This window comes from Dama dama, chromosome 24 (genome assembly GCF_033118175.1).
Source record: "Dama dama isolate Ldn47 chromosome 24, ASM3311817v1, whole genome shotgun sequence".
In the NCBI taxonomy this organism is placed as follows: Eukaryota; Metazoa; Chordata; class Mammalia; order Artiodactyla; family Cervidae; genus Dama; species Dama dama.
Window position 1 is genome coordinate 20,866,468 of NC_083704.1, and position 17,049 is coordinate 20,883,516.

The window sequence follows — 17,049 nt, forward strand, 5'->3', positions numbered from 1 at the left end:
CTTTTAATATCTTAGAACAACAAAGCTATAGTAATAAAGACAGTATGGTACTGGCACAAAAAACAGAAATACACATTAATGGAACAGGATAGAATGCCCAGAGATAAACCCACACACCTGTGGTCACCTAATCTATGACGAGAGAGGCAAGAGCATACAGTGGAGAAAAGACAGTCTCTTACACATGTGGTGCTGGGAAAACTGGATAGCTACATGTAAAAGAATGAAATTAGAACACTCTCTAACATCATAAACAGAAATAAACTCAAAATGGATTAAAGACCTAAATGTAAGTCTGGACACTATAAAACTCTTAGAGGAATACATAAACAGAACACTCTTTGACATAAATAGTGGCAAGATCTTTTCTGATCCACTTCCTAGAATAATAAAACATAAAAACAAAAACAAAGAAATGGGACCTAATGAGACTTAAAAGCTTTTGCACAGCAAAGGAAACCATAAAGAAGAAGAAAGACAACCCACAGAATGGGAGAAAATATTTGCAAATAAAGCAATGGACAAAGGATTAATCTTTAAATATACAAACAGCTCATGCAGCTTAATATAAAAAAAAAACCCAATCAAAAAATGGGTAGAAGGCCTAAATAGACATTTCTCCAAAGAAGACATACAGATGGCCAAAAGGCACATGAAAACATGCTTAACATCACTAATTATTAGAGAAATGCAAATCAAAATTACACGATATCACCTCACTCCAGTCAGAATAACCATCATCAAAAACAACTACAAACAATAAATACTGCAGAGGGTATGGAGAAAAGGGAACCCTCTTACACTGTTGGTGGGAATGTAAATTGATAGTCCCTATGGAGAACAATATGGAGGTTCCTTAAAAAACTAAAACTAGAACTACCAAATGACCCATAAATCCCAGTCCTGAGCCACACCTGGAGAAAATCATAATTCAAAAAGACACGTGCACCCCAACGTATACTGCAGTTCTATTTACAATAGCCAGGACATGGAAGCAACCTAAATGTCCATCAACAGAGGAATGGATAAAGATGTGGCACATACACATACAATGGAATATTTCTCAGCCATAAGAAGGAATAAAATTGTACTATTTGCAGGGATGTGGATGGACCTAGAAGTGAAGTTAAGTCAGAAAAAGAAGAGTAAACATTGTGTATTCAAGCATATATGTGGAACCTAGAGAAATGGTACAGATTAACCTCTCTGCAAAGCAGAAATAAGACAGAGACGTAGAGAAGAAACGTATGGACACCAAGAGGGGGGAAGCGAGGTGAGATGAATTGAGAGATTGGGTTTGACATACATATGCTACTATGTATAAGAAAGATAACTAATGAGAATCATGGAGAAGGAAACGGCAGCCCACTCCAGTGTTCTTGCCTGGAGAATCCCAGGGACAGAGGAGCCTGGTGGGCTGCCGTCCATGGGGTCGCACAGAGTCGGACACGACTGATGTGCCTTAGCAGCAGCAGCAGTGAGATCCTACTGTATAGCACATGGAACTCTATTTGGTGCTCTTGGTGACCTACATGTGAAGGAAATCCAAGAAAGAGGGGATACATGTATACATACAACTGATTCACTTTGCTGTATAGGTGAAAATAACAGAACATTGTAAAGCAATTATGCTCCAATAAATTTTAAAAAATACATCTTAGAACATTTGATTTAATAAAAAACATAAATAGATGCATTCCTAACAGCCCACGCATTTATGTGGAGAAGGAAGACCTGCTCTCACACATGTGGGCCCTCAAGGCAGTATAATTACTAATCTAGTATAGAAGCTGAGACCAGAACTCAAAGAACTTTTAATACCTCACCAGAAGACATCTTTCTTCTCTTTTTAAACATACAGTTTTAAGCATTCTGAAATTTCTAGAATAATTTATTATAGGGTGAATTTTCTTCTTTACAAACACAGACATATTTTAAAGACATGTGGTCCAAAGTACAGGGCATCACTTCCACAGTACAGTGAACCTGAGGCCCTTCTCTGTGGAGGCCCTCTGCTTCCAGGCCCGTTCTGCCCTCACTGCTGCTCTTTAACTCATATGGTGACTAGGAAGATGCTACAGTTTATTCTGTTTCATGACTTGTTCAGTAATTTCCAGAAGAAAAAATAAATCTGGTTCTGATTTAGCCATGTCTTTTACGTCTAGGGGAATAATTAAATATACAAATGTTAAATTTTTCCGAGAGGACTAGGAAATGAGAATAAGTAGCAATTTATATAGACTGTTTACTAGGGAGGCAGAAATGATCAGAGGCTTTCTTGAGCTTTCGTGAAGCATCTTATTCTAGTGTCTGGAAACGTTTTTCCTTCAGTCAGAGCAAAAACTGCAAAGGGGGGGTGGAAAAACCCCTAACCAACAGTGGTAAGGACAGGATTATTCCAGAGTCAAGTACAAACTACTTTAGAATTTTATCTGGCTTGACTCAGGGTTATTTTACGGTCTCTTTGGGAACTACCCTTTTTACTGATATCAACCACAGTCAGTCCTTTCAGAAAAAGTAGGATTTGGGCTTCATCAAGGCTGGGCATGGAGTCCTTCTAAAGTGCTCTCATGTAATTTCTCAGAATGTATTCTCTTCCCCAGTGATCCCAGAAAGGCACATGACCTAACTGTTTCCATTTTTGCCTGAGCACCTATTTTAAGATTCCCCTTTTTTTGTCCAAGGACATCATTTGTCATTTACCTAATATATTAGCTTCTGAACTATGTATGAGTCAACAAACTCAGTTTGATTAAGTGGAGATTTAGTCAGAGCTGGCTGAGGGGACTTGGGTACGAAAGGCGTCACCTGGCCAAGGGCAGAGGGGTAGATACACGGAAGTGGGTGCCAGGCCCCTCTGTCACATGCCAGAGGGGGGCTCTCTGGGGAGGGAGGGTCTGAGCAGCTGGCGGTGGTTGGGGTCCCTGGGTGGTCAGGGTTACGATACAGGAGGGGTGCTTGGGGATCCATGAGCAGTGTGACTCTGTGAGACCCAAAAGTAAGAGGAGACCTACTTTGGGGTCTCAGTAAGAGGGACATGAGCCAGTGTTCGTTAGCGCACTAGTTACTTTGAAGACAGTTATCATTTATGAATCGGAGAGAACGTACCATGTGAAAAATCAAGTGCAAATGGCTCACAGACCCCACCTCCGAGCACGGCTATCAGGAGTCGCAGCCCACTTGGCAGGCTCAGAAGAGTGCCCGGCTCAGCTGTCCTCCCACTGCTTGCTGTCTGCTGCCACCCTTGGTCGCCGTCACCGCCCGGCTGTGCTCTGGTCATGAAAACCGGCAGGGCTGCTGCAAAGGTGGAACTGACTCGCCATTCCCTCTGGTTTCATGGCACCGTTTCACCAACCATTTCATTCCTGGTTTGCCCAGTGACTCAGGGCACCCAGGCCTGAGGTGGTCCTCTCCGTCACCAGACTCATCTTCCTGCCACGGCCCTGCTTCACAAGTGTGTCTCACGCTGTGTCACTGCTGCCTCACTCTGCCCGTGTGTGCGGGGACCATCTGCGGAGACTCTGAAACAGGGGGTCAGCCCTCTTGCCCCAAAGCTGCACAAGGCAGTGAGACAAACTCCTGACACGGGAGAGAGGGAGCAGCCAGCTCAGAGGGGTCTGCTGGAGCTGTGGACTTCAGTTTACCTTTAGGTCACTTGGGCTCATGAAGCTGGGGCCGACTCGGCACCCAGGGAAATGGACCATCCCCTCCCCAACGACGGAGGCTTCGGCAGCAACTGCCTCCATAACTGGCTCCTCGGGAGCCAATTCTTTATCTGGATTCAATATTTCCTTCTGAACTACACGTTGGCAGAGCAACACGTGATTACACATTCAATCGTCAAATACTTTAACATCCTCATTCTATGTTGTGAAACTCTTACCTTTCCATTAAGAATGTAGATCTAGCTACCACACCTTGGGAGCACAAATAGGCAGGGAAAGGAAAGTTCAGAAGCTCCTGGGAAATGTCAGAAATGGCTGAAATACACTTAACCCTAGAAAACAAAAATGTTACTTAATGCAGGCTGGCCCAGATGGCCTGCTGGTCAAGGTCTCACATCTGGTTAGAACTCTGGAGGGCCATAATTCACATTGTGGCATCTTCTTCAAGTCCTTATTTGTTCTTTTAACTGATTTCTGAGGCTATTCTCTTTCTCAGGGCTCCACTGGACCAGCTCCCGGGCTTCCGTCGGTGCTCGGCTCCTGAGAGGGCGGTCTGCCCAGAAGGATGACTGTACTGAGGATGTTGTGTCCTTGTGCTCCAGGCCAGCCAGGGAGGAAATGGTACCTGGATAAGACTCCTTTCTATTTTTAACTGGATCTTAAAAATTACTGAGAGTTGAATACATCAATTTGAAAAGAAATAAAAGGGCATCACTAGGCTGATATTTACTGTCTAGAATTCTCTGTAAAGGTCTCACTGACTGAAGTCTAATCATTTCAAGATGCCCTTTGCAAAGCAAACAATTTTATTTTCCCCAGTTTGCCTCTCACCTTCAAGTATATCTCATTTGCTTATGTATTTAGAAATGCCACAGTTTCCTATCTGATGCTGAGAAAAGAACTGCTCTGGGTACCTTTCCTCTCCACGCTCACTCCCCCACCCCCCACGGCCCCTGCCCCATGAGCTGGAGGAACAGCCAGGTCCATAGAGCACAGTGGGTCCCCCGGTGGGTCCACTCCTCCTGCATTGGAATCACTTGGGTGCTGGCTTAAACACGCATGTTTCAGACCCACGAGTCCAGCCTTTTATTTTATAAAACAAAAATCTGAGGTGTGAATATGCTACCTGACTTATTCCTGGGGCAGAACCTGAGTCAGAATTTGCTCCTTTTCGGCATTCACCTGACGGTACTTGGGATCCAGCTTTGCTGGGGCCGGGGTTGAGGAGAAGGTTCCTGGAGCAATAGGAAGGGTCTTTTAAATGTTGGTAATCTGGGTCCACCTTAGATTTAGGGGAACAGAATCTTCATGGTGTGGTGCCTAAAAGTGTGGTTTGTTTGTTTGTTTTTTTTTGCCACAACACACAGCTTTCGGGATCTTAGTTATCCTACCAGGGGCTGAAGCCTAGGCAGTGAAAGCTCGGAGTCCTAACCACTGGACCACCAGGGAATTCCTAACACATGCATTTTTTAAAGTGTTACTTTCAAGATGTACAGCCCACTGTAAGAACTTTCCAGGGTTTCCCTGGTGGCTCAGTGGTAAAGAATCTGCCTGCCAATGCAGGAGACACAGGTTTGATCCCTGATCCGTGTAGACCCCCACATTCTGCAGAGCAATGAAGCCCGTGCTCCAGAATCCGAGAGCCGCAACTACTGAAGCCCATGCACCCTAGAGCCTGTGCTCCACAACAAGAGAAGCCACTGGGATGAGAAGCCCGCGCTCTACAATTACAGAGTAGGCCCCGCTCTCCGCAACTAGAGAAAAGTCTGTGCAGCAAGAAACCTCCTAGCACAGCCAAAAATAAAATAAATAAAATTACATATAAAAAAAGAACTGTCCAATGACTTAAATTTCTCAATCACGTTTTGTCCATAAAATGGGAATGGAATTGAAAAGTAGCAATTGAAATATAAATTAAACACAATACAATAATTATTCATGAATAATCGTTCCTACGGACAAGTCTGTTGTCAATTTCTGGTCACTTAACAGTGACAGAGTCTGGGGACAGGCTAGGCATTAATGAGATTTATTCTTAAATACATTTTCCATGACTCCACTTCTGATCAGGGCCCAACTGACCAGAAGATGTGGTAGAAGGCCTCCTCTCTGCCTTTAGTCCACAGAAACAGCCCAGTGAGGTGAAACTCTGCTTGTTTACAAAGCACACAGTTAAACGTCAGGGTGAAAAAGAAAAAGAAAAACTCTATATCCTAGAAATGACACCAGTTGAGCAAGTAAACTAAAGACATGCCACTGAATCAGAGTTTCTGAAAAGCACAGAATGGGTGACCTTCCACACCTATGACTGTTCAGAACCTGTGCACAGTGAGACGAAAGAGGAAACATGATGAAAATCTGTCTCCACTGGCAGCAGCGTGAGCGTGGGTGACCCAGGCAGCGGTGTCAACCACACAGCAAAGCCCTGGGCCAGAAAGAGACAAGAGAGCACCTTCTTCCCAGGTTGTACTCTGGACGGTTTTTAGTCTCAGATTATAATTTTAACAAAAACCAGCAGGGATGGGAGGTGGGGGGAAGGATGCTTTTCCTGGGTTTGTAGTCAAGGCCCTAGGAAACCACGAGTACTCAACATGGCTCTGTCCCTACCTGGATCCAGGACACTGGGGCTGCATCTGCATGGATTATGTCACCTTCAGGGCAAGCCAGAACACCCTCTATGGAGGCATTTATAAACATACTGAGTCAACAGGCTTCCCAGGTGGCTCAGTGGTAAAGAATTCAACCTGCCAACGCAGGAGACGCAGGAGATGGGGGTTCAATCCCTGGGTCAGAAAGATCCCAAAGGACAGAGGAGCCTGGAGGGCTACAGTCCATGGAACTGCAAAGAGTCGGACACAACTGAGCACATGTGAACGCACACACGCGCGCGTGCGCACACACACACATATATGCGTGCGTGCGTGTGCACACACACACACACATACACAGAGTCAACATCTCCTGGATATCTCTGTTCCACCAGAAACTTAACAGTAAAATCAACACCAAAATTACGTTTTCTTAGAAGGGGATGTTAATCAGAGAATCATGTCTATGTCCTCGGAGAAAAGACCTCAGACAGACTTAAAATCACTTAAGATTTTTTCATCCTTTTAAATAATAGACAGACTTTTGGTTAATGTTTCACTTCTCAATGAAGAGTGAGCATAAACCAAACTCATCTTTGACTCTGGACTTTGCTTTACTGTCAGCTGGGGAGTATCTGAAGGTGAATCCAGGAGCCGAGAGGACTGGGGACATCACTTAGTCACATCCGTAGTAAACACTAATATCCATCAATCCCTCCAAAGCAAACATGACAGATCTAAAGCAGGACTTTCAGGTAAATATGTTTAGTAACATGAGACGTGTTAGTCATCTCCAGCATTGAGAAAGACCCTTTGCTTTTTAGAACAAATTCATGGCAGGGTGAAATCCTAAGTGAGAGGAGAAGAAAGCTTAACAAACATGAAATGAGACCTCCTTGACCTGGAGGAAAGGTGTGTACACAGTCAGCCTGCCCCAGTCTATAAAACGTCACTAGAAATGGAATCAGTGGAGAAACCTGATTTACCAAAACTCTTCCACAGACAATGCTGTTCAATTAAAACAATTTCTGCTTACATCACCCCTAAAAGTTTTGAATGCCAAATGCCCTCCCATACAATTTTAAGCTGACATCTAATATTTAGTCATAAATTAAGATAGCTGCAAAATATATTTTCTAACATACTGTGAATATTGACATTTTAAAAGTAAACTCTAAGGTCACTCTTTTAAAGATATCCAAGAAATGCTTAACATTATAGTGATGTGACATCCACCACTATCAATTGAAGAGACACAAATATAATCCTAATGATAAGTAAAAATTTTGTTTTTCCTTTTCTCCTTCTTTGAAGTACTATTTTCTTTCCACTTCTTCCAAAGAATCTTACCCTAATCAAATATTTTTTTGCTTGAAAGTCTTTATCAATCGTTTTAATACTTTGCTGTAAGAATTTTATGCTCAAAATGGAAACTTAAGAAGACTTTAAAATTTCCTATGAACAGAAGTCTCAAGATAAGTATTTAAATTTTCTTCTGGTCTGACTGATCATTACAATTATTATTAGCCAACCCTCAGAATTAGAGAAAATAGTAGCAAATGAAACAAATGACCAAGGATCTCCAAAATATACAAGCAGCTCTTTCAGCTCAATACCAGAAAGACAAACAATCGAAGCAAAAAGTGGGCAGAAGACTGAAACAAACATTTCTCCAAAGACATACAGATGGCTAATCTAATAAACACATGGAAAGGTGTCAACATTTCTTGTTATTAGAGAAATGCAAGTCAAAACTACAATGAGGTGTTATTACCTCACACGGGTCAGAATGGCCATTATCGAAAAATCTACAAACAATAAATGCTGGAAAGGGTGTGGAGAAAAGGGAACCCTCTTGCACTGTTGGCAGGCATGCAAACTGATACAGCCTCTATGGAAGATGGTATGGAGATTCCTTAAAAAACTAGGAATAAAACCACCACACGACCCAACAATCCCACTGCTGGGCATATACCCATGTATATGGGTACACATGTACCCGAGTGTTCATAGCAGCACTACTCACAATAGCTAGGAATGGAAGCAACCTAGATATCCATCGACAAATCAATGGATAAAGAAGTTGAGGTACATATACACAATGGAATATTTCTTAGCCATTAAAAAGAATGAAATAACGCCACTCACAGCAACATGGATTGACCTGGAGATTATCATTCTGAGTGAAGTAAGCGAGACAAAGACAAATATCATGTGGTATCCCTTATACATGTAATCTTAAAAGAAAAAAAAAAAAAAAACAAGTGAACTTATTTGTAAAAATGAGAAACAGGCTCACAGACACAGAAAACAAACTTATGGTTCCCAAAGGGGAAAGGTATGGGGGCAGGTGTAAATAGGGAGTTTGGGGACTGAAATATACACATTACTATATTTGAAATACAAATCCAACAAGGACCTACACTGTGTAGCACAGGGAAGCGTGCTCAGCATTCTGTAAGAACTTAAAGAATCTGAAAAGGAACGGATACATGCATGTACATAACTGAATCACTTTGCTGAGAACCTGAAACTAATGAAACGTTTTTCATCAACTGTATCCAAATACAAACTAAAGAAGATGAACTGGAATCTTCTATACTTACTTAAACTGGTTAACTTCAAGGCTGCAGGAAGTGCTGAGCATAAATTCTCCGATTTATGTCTCCTGGCATTTGCTAAAGATACACATTCTTATTTTCAGGACAGCTGCCCTTACCTGCTGCTTGAGTGCCTCCAAAGATTCAAATTCCAATCTGGCCAGTTTCATCTGGATATGCCGTGGCTTATCAGGTATGGCAAATGCAAGGATGAACTTCAAAGCCAGGAGCGTGTGCTGAAAAGAAAGAGCACAGGTTGCTGGGACACACTGGACCACGTGGGCAAGGAGACAAATTAGCACCTAAACACTGTGATCCTGCTCATTAATCTTGGGTCACTTCTAACTACTGGCCTGTGATGAACCACAGATCAACCAGGTCCATAACTTATATTTAATTCACCATACTGTGGCCACTCAATCATTACTGACTTACTTTGCCTTCTTATTTTAAAATCAGTTATTCCCTTAAAATGATACCATATGCTAGGCTCAATGAAAAATAAAGTTTGTTCTTAAAAATCTACTACAAAATGTACTTTTCTACTTGTGTCTTAATTCCCAGTATATTTAGGGTGCCACATGTGCAGAGTCAAATGTTTCTCTTTGTGTAACCACACCCTCCTCTCTGCTGTGCTTCAGGCTGAGTTACAGGAAACAAGCATGTGCCTTAAACAGCAGGTGCCTTGAATCCTCTGCTTCCCCAACAGTGTCTGGTGCCGTGTCTTTCATGAAATGACAATCAATGAGCATTGATGAGCTGATTGACTAACGTACTACTTTATGCTGCAGACTCCACATATTGTGAGGCAGAATACAGAGAGGTAGAGTATGTCCTTTCCCTTATAACACGGGAAACTTAGAACCTGGCTATTTTATTTCTCTTCTCTACCAACGCCATATAGAGGTTCTCTAAAATAATCACATGAGGTTTGTGATTATGCTTCTTTCTCTGCAGAAAGGACAGAGAAAGGAAGCCAGCAGGACCGCTTCCCCTGGTAAGTCTGCTGCTCAGACGTGCAGCCTCGACTCTGTTTCTCTAATGCTGCCATCATCTTGTGACCCAGGGCCAACACCCACAGAAGCCCGAGGGTCGTAAGAGTAAAGTTGCCTCTTTCATGATGGCATGAATTAGTAAATATCAAAGGCTGTAAAATAAAAATTCAAAAATCAGTGAAGGAGAGGGAACAGCCCCTAAGATATGTTGCACTGAATAATTAGCAGAAAAGATGGTTAAAAAAAATAAGTGAACTCTTTACTCTGATATTTTCAAAAGGGGGATGAAGGATAAATAACATGTGGCTATCTCCGGGGAGAAGCATGAAATAATGGAGAAAATCAGCATCATGCCAGAACAAGCAATAATTCAATACAAAGACTTGAAAACCGGCAGAAGCTCAGGGCAGGCCGGGGACTGCCTGGCATTAACAGGAGGTCTGGAGTGGTCTAGGGAAGGGTAGTCTTCTCTGAAATGTGACTGTCATGGCCAAAGAAGGCACTGGAAGACACTGACTAGGTGTCTGCAATGTGAAAACAAGGAAATAAAACAGATGATATCATGTGTTGCAATTCTGAACTAAGTGAATTAACAGGAACCTGGATATAATCTACAAATAAGAAATGAATAATTCAGAAAGAGCTATACTGTGTCATTATTTCATTCTACTGGACTACGGAGATAAAATTTTATATAAGACTTAATCTCTTTAGCAGAAGAGCTAAGACAGGAAATCGCCTCTATTTTTCAGAAATGGTGTGGTGTGTCGTCAGGTTGCCAGAGCTCCACTATGATCCAGTCATGGGCCCTGTTCCATTTCTCCTAACAAATCTGTCCCCATTTTCTCTTCTTTGGAGTCTCAGTAGGAATTACTGAGAAAGAAGACCCTGCTGAGGTCTTCCCTTGCACACAGGGGAGTTGTGAGATGTGTCAACTCTTCTTTGGGAACCAGGACCAGCTACTGGGTGACCGGGAAAGGCTGCCAGAGACCTTGGTCCTCATGCTTTCCATATGAAATGTCCATAAAACTCTCTTGAATTGAAAAGAACTTGATATTGATTAGACAATACTAGTTAAAATAGGAAGTCATTTTAACATGGTTAACACACTTACATAGCAACAACCTTTGTGTTTCTATAGTGAATCACTCAAAAGAGAAAGGGAAAGATATATCCATCTGAATGCAGACTTCCAAAGAATAACAAGGAGAGATAAGACAGATTTCTTAAATGAAGGACGCAAGAAGAGATAACAAAGCCTTACTAAGTGAAAAATGCAAAGAAACAGAGGAAAACAACGGAATGGGAAAGACTAAAGATCTCTTCAGGAAAATCAGAGATACCAAGGGAACATTTCATGTAAAGATGGGCACAATAAAGTACAGAAATGGTATGGACCTAACAAGCAGAAGAGATGAAGAAGAGGTGGCAAGAATACACAGAAGAACTGTACAAAAAAGATCTTAATGACTTGGATAAACATGATGGTGTGGTCACTCACCTAGAGTCAGATGTTCTGGAGCATGAAGTCAAGTGGGCCTTAGAAAGTATTACTATAAACAAAGCTAGTGGAGGTGATGGAACTTCAGCTGAGCTATTTCAAATCCTAAAAGCTGATGCTGTGAAAGTGCTGCACTCAATGTGTCAGCAAACTTGGAAAACTCAGCAGTGGCCACAGGATTGGAAAAGGTCAGTTTTCATTCCAAGCTCAAAGAAAGGCAATGCCAAAGAATGCTCAAACTACTGCACAATTGCACTCCTTTCACATGCTAGCAAGATAATGTTCAAAATCCTTCAAGCTAGTCTTCAACATGTCCTATCTTTTTGTCTTTTCATACTGTAAAGCTATGACCAAACTAGACAGCATATTAAAAAGCAAATACATTACTTTGCCAACAAAGGTCCATCTAGTCAGAGCTATGGTTTTTCCAGTAGTCATATATGGATGTGACAGTTGGACTTTAAAGAAAGCTGAGCACCGAAGAATTGATGCTTTTGAACTATGGTGTTGGAGAAGACTCTTGAGAGTCCCTTGAACTGAAAGGAGATCCAACCAGTCCATCCAAAGGGAAATCAGTCCTAAATATTCATTGGAAGGACTGATGCTGAAGCTGAAACTCCAATACTTTGGCCACCTGATGCAAAGAATCGACTCACTGTAAAAGACCCTGAGGCTGGGAAAGACTGAAGGAAAGGAGAAGGGGATGACAGAGGATGAGATGGTTGGATGGCATCACCGACTCAATGGACATGAGTTTGAGTAAGCTCTAGGAATTGGTGATGGACAGGGAAGCCTGGCGTGCTGTAGTCCATGAGATCACAAAGAGTCGGTCTGAACTGAACTGAGGCTTCAACAGTACAGGAACTGAGAACTTCCAGATGTGCAAGCTGGATTTTGAAAAGGCAGAGGAATTAGAGATCAAACTGCCAATGTCTGTTGGATCATAGAAAAATCAAGAAAATTCCAGAAAAACATCTGCTTCACTAAGCGAAAGCCTTTGACTGTATGAATCACAACAAACTGTGGACAATTCTGAAAGAGCTGAGAATACCAGACCACCTGACCTGCCTCCTGAGAAACCTGTATGCAGGTCAAGAAGCAACAGTTAGAACCAGACACGGTACAAAGGACTGGTTCAAAATTGGGCAAGGATTATGTCAAGGCTGTATATTGTCATTTTGCTTATTTAACTTATATGCAGAGTTCATGATGTAAAATACCAGGCTGGATGAATCATAAGCGGGAATCAAGACTGCTGGGAGAAATATCAATAACCTCAGATATGCAGATGACACCACCTTAATGGCAGAAAGTGAAGAGGAACAAAAGAGCCTTGATGAAAGTAAAAGAGGAGAGTGAAAAAGGTGGCTTAAAACTCAACTCAAAAAATTAAGATCATGGCATCTGGTCTCTTCACTTCATGGCATATAGATAGGGTAAAAATGGAAACAGTAACAGACTTTATTTTTTTGGACCCCAAAAATCACTGTGGACTGTGACTGCAGCCATGAAATTAAGAGACGCTTGCTCCTTGAAAGAAAAGCTATGACAAACCTAGACAGCATATTAAAAGCAGAGACATCACTTTGCTGACAAAGGTCCGCATAGTCAAAGCTATGGTTTTTCTAGTATTCATGTATGGATATGAGAGTAGGGCAGTAAAGAAGGCTGAGCACCAAAGATTTGCTGCTTTCAAACTGTGGTGCTAGAGAAAGCTCTTGAGAGTCCCTTGGGCTGCAAGGAGATCAAACCAGTCAATCCTAAAGGAACTCAACCCTGAATATTCATTGGAAGGGCCGATGCTGAAGCTCCAATACTTTGGCCACCTGATGTGAGAGCCGACTCACTGGAAAAGACCCTGATGCTGGAAAAGACTGAAGGCAGGATAAGAGGGCAGCAGAGGATGAGATGGTTGGATGGCATCACTGACTCAATGGACATGAGTTTGAGCAAACTCTGGGAGATAGTGAAGGACACGGAAGCCTGGCATGTTGTAGTCCATGGGGTCACAAAGAGTCAGACACGACTTAGCAACTGACCAACAACTCTACAGTTTACTTTCCTAAAAATACCGTATTTAAAAAAAGCCCATATGCAGAGAAATCATTTTCCTTGGAATTATATTTTCAGCATAGGTTCCCAGTAGACCTACTTATTTCAAGCTTTTAACTTCCCACTGAACAGGTCCAGGGTCACGCTCTTGAAGAGCCTCCACAAGCCACACAGCCGAGCATTCTCCCCCGGCCCCCGGCATCACTGAAAGCCAGCAGGGAAGCAGCCCTGGGTGCATGCCCTCTGTTCACGACTAGTGTCCTTAACACTGCAGCGAAAGAGAAGATGTTCTGGCTCCCAGTCTAGGTGGGGAGATGAGTAAAGACAGGCCACCACGTTGTCACGTGGGCATGTTACTGCTGGGTCTACACTGGGACCAGGGGCACTTGGACCAGCAAGAATCCCAGCTTTCACTAGGTCAGAGAGGGTTCCCTGAAGGAAATGAGTTTGAGCAGAGACCCGATGGGTGAGAAGGAATTATCGAGGCAAGGAGAAGGGGGCTGAAGTGTTTCCAGAGAGAGGATACACACACAAAGGCCTGGGGGTGCTGAGGAGAGAGGGGCTACAGAGGCAACCGGGAGCCAAGGGACATAGGAGCTGTGCAACCTGGCAGAGTGAGGCGGCGCTGAAGGCAGGAATGCGGGATGACTCCATCAGACTTCTCCGTCTGTGATGAGGGGAGTGAACAAGTGTGCAAGCGCAGGCAAGTCAGCAGGGCAACCGGAATGTGCGGGAGAGCAGTGGGGCTGCAGCTCAAGGAATCACTGCGGGGCTCGTCAGCAGGAGACTCACCAGGTCCCCTTGACGCGTGCACTCAAATGATAAGCCCAGGACGAGGGGCAGTTGAAGGGGAGGAGGGGTCTGCACGGGCTCTAGATTTTTAGCTATTTGGGGGAGTGTCTAAATGGAGATAGACATCAGCATGCAGTGTGATAGATGGGTCTCAAGTTCGCGGGAGGGCCGGAGGCAGAGACCTGGGATCACTGATGTGTGTGCAAGTGGGCAGTGAAGCCATGGGAACGGATGAGTTGCCCAAGGCTGTGCAGTGAGGGAGAACAGATGAGATGCAGCAAGATGATGGCGGAGGATGGAAGTTGGGGAGCCGAAACATGAATGACAGGCAAAGGGGAGGGGTCAGCAAGAAGCCTGAGAAGCAGCAGGCGGGGGCAGGCAGAAACCAGGAGGTTCTGGAATGACAGATGCAAAGTGGAGAGAAAGAAGCCAGTCAAGGTGGGTGTTGGAAGGTCAAGTTTACATGAAGCCTGAGGAGGAACGTTTGGGGATAACCAGCAGCAGCCTCTGGTGACCCTGGTGGGAGTGGTCACCGAGGCAGGACTCAGAGGGCGGAGAAGAGCCTGGCGGGCGAGGCTGGAGGAGGGAGGGACCAGCGACAGGCTTCAGAGAGTCTGCCTGCCAAGGAGGGCTGAGGGCTGAGGGCCCGTCTGGAGGGAGACCTGGGCTGGCCGGGTGTACGCTCTTTAAAGATGTAAGTCCTAAACATGAGATGCTTTGGGGCAGAGGAGAGAACAGCCAAAGCTGAAGATTCTGGAAGAAGTGCCAAGGAACAGAGCCAGGGTGAGGGCCAGGTGAAGGCTAGCCATAAACAGGGGGCCTGCACTGTCTCTGGCGAGGAGGGACGGGTGACCCACGACTGACAATGGCACTGAGGGGAACAAATTTGAGACCAAAGAATTTTAAAAGACATTTATTGCTTAGGATATGCAATTTAATACTTAAAACGAGGATGGACAGGTGAGAATCACATGTAGGGTCCTCACTTTTCTTTCACAGAACTAACTGCAAATCATCAGGAAATATCCTTTCCTCAAAACAGGTAATCACAGTCCTCGGTGGGGGGGGTGGGAAATGTCTCAAAGAACAACATAAAAATGCCAACTCTTTTAGCTAGATTGGAAAAAATATCAACATCTCCATAATGAAAGTTTGTTTGGATGGTGGCACTTTGGGTGATCTCTTTATCTTTAGTCTTTAACAGACATGCATTATTTTTGTACAGGAAAAAATACTTACGTGGAAAAGAACACAGGGATTCTACTCCTTACGTAACAGATGAACTACACGGGCTCTGCCCGGCTCCTAACCCACCTGGTCGCCACTGCCCATGTGCCCAGTAAATAGACCCAAACCACACAACCTGTAGCTCAGAGAGTCTGGCTTTTAACCTCGAGCCCAGGAAGCTGGAGACAGCAATCACCGTGCGTTCGTACAGTCTGCAAATACACGGAGTGCACTGCTGCGGGGCCAGGTCGCTTTGATGGTGGCCTTCTTTCACCTTCTCTCTCAATATTTCCTGAACGTCGATTATTCCCCCACTTGGCGACAGTTTCAGAAGTTCCACCAATTATACATTTATTTAGATTAATGCATAGCATCTTTAAAAAGTGAAAATACTCTGGGAGAGTTAAGAAGCATCACCGTTCACAAATTAATTAATTTAATTGGCTGGAGTTAGCAGACATTCTGGGCTTCCCTGGTGGCTCAGCTGGTAAAGAATCTGCCTGCAAAGTGGGAGACCTGGGTTTGATCCCTGGGTTGGGGAGATCCCCTGGAGAAGGGCATGGCAACCCACTCTAGTATTCTTGCCTAGAAAATCCCCACAGACAGAGGAGATTGGCAAACTGTCCATGGGGTTTCAAAGAGTACTAAGTACAACTAAGTGCGCCTAAGCACAGCACAGCAAACATTGTCTCTCACTGCATTCTCCCCCACCCACCAAACCTGAGTACTAGGAAGTGGGATGGGGAAGGCACCACCACAGTAGCTTCAACACAGGGACCCAGCTTCAAGGAAGAGGGGTAAAGAGAAGCAGAGACAGTTATCTGGCAGCCTGGATGGGAGAGGAGTTTGGGGGAGAATGGATACATGTACATGTGTAGCTGAGTCCCTTGGCTGTCCACCTGGAACTATCACAACACTGTTTCTCGGTTATAGTTCAATATAAAATAAAAAGTTCATAAAAATTCATTGTGGGGTAGAGAGAAAAGCAAATCATTCCTTATTGGAAAAGTAAAACAAATAGAAAAAAAGAGAGAGAGAAGCAGAGAGGAACCAACATTATCTGAATGATCAGCAAAGGATAAATTAGACCCCACTTCCTTCTTACTGAGTTCTTATACCAGGATCCAGAATTCAAGTTGAGCATCATGATAGATTAAGTAAGCTTTTGTAGTCTAGCCTAGAAACCTAAATAACATTTATAGCACTGTGTTTCAAAAGATCAATTTTTAAAATCTCGTTTATATTTTTCCCACAGAAAATCTGTTTCAAGGCTGGGAACTATTTTATGCTAACTGAACAGAGGAAAAAAATTGTAAAGAGCATTTTAGCTATTTTTACTTGTTTTCATAAATAAAAGAAAGCCTAAGATGAAATACAAATCTGCTCAGATTTGAAGAAAAACACCCTTGAAATGAATAGCTGGGCTGGAGTTTCATAGCCTGTCTGTGAAAAGAGAAGACATTTTGTTGACGATTGTGATTCTTTGCCAATTATCTTCCTTTAAAGTGAAACTCACAAACTTTATTCTAAACAAAGTAAAGGAGAAAAGAAAAAGTGAGGGGCAGGGTGGGGAGATGGGTAGAATGCTGAAACTAACCAATACAAAGAAGTTGGCGACCCATGACAACA

General features: G+C 43.5%; 1 protein-coding gene across 2 annotated transcripts in view; it reads right to left on the reverse strand.

Annotated features, from left to right (window-relative positions):
* Window positions 1-17,049, reverse strand: part of ANO10 (anoctamin 10) — a 203,607-nt gene that overhangs the window by 45,000 nt on the left and 141,558 nt on the right. For both annotated transcript variants that reach the window (XM_061127911.1, XM_061127910.1), the window contains one exon: window positions 8,973-9,089. In XM_061127911.1, coding sequence (XP_060983894.1) covers window positions 8,973-9,089 — 117 coding nt within the window. The remainder of the gene's footprint in view (window positions 1-8,972; window positions 9,090-17,049) is intronic.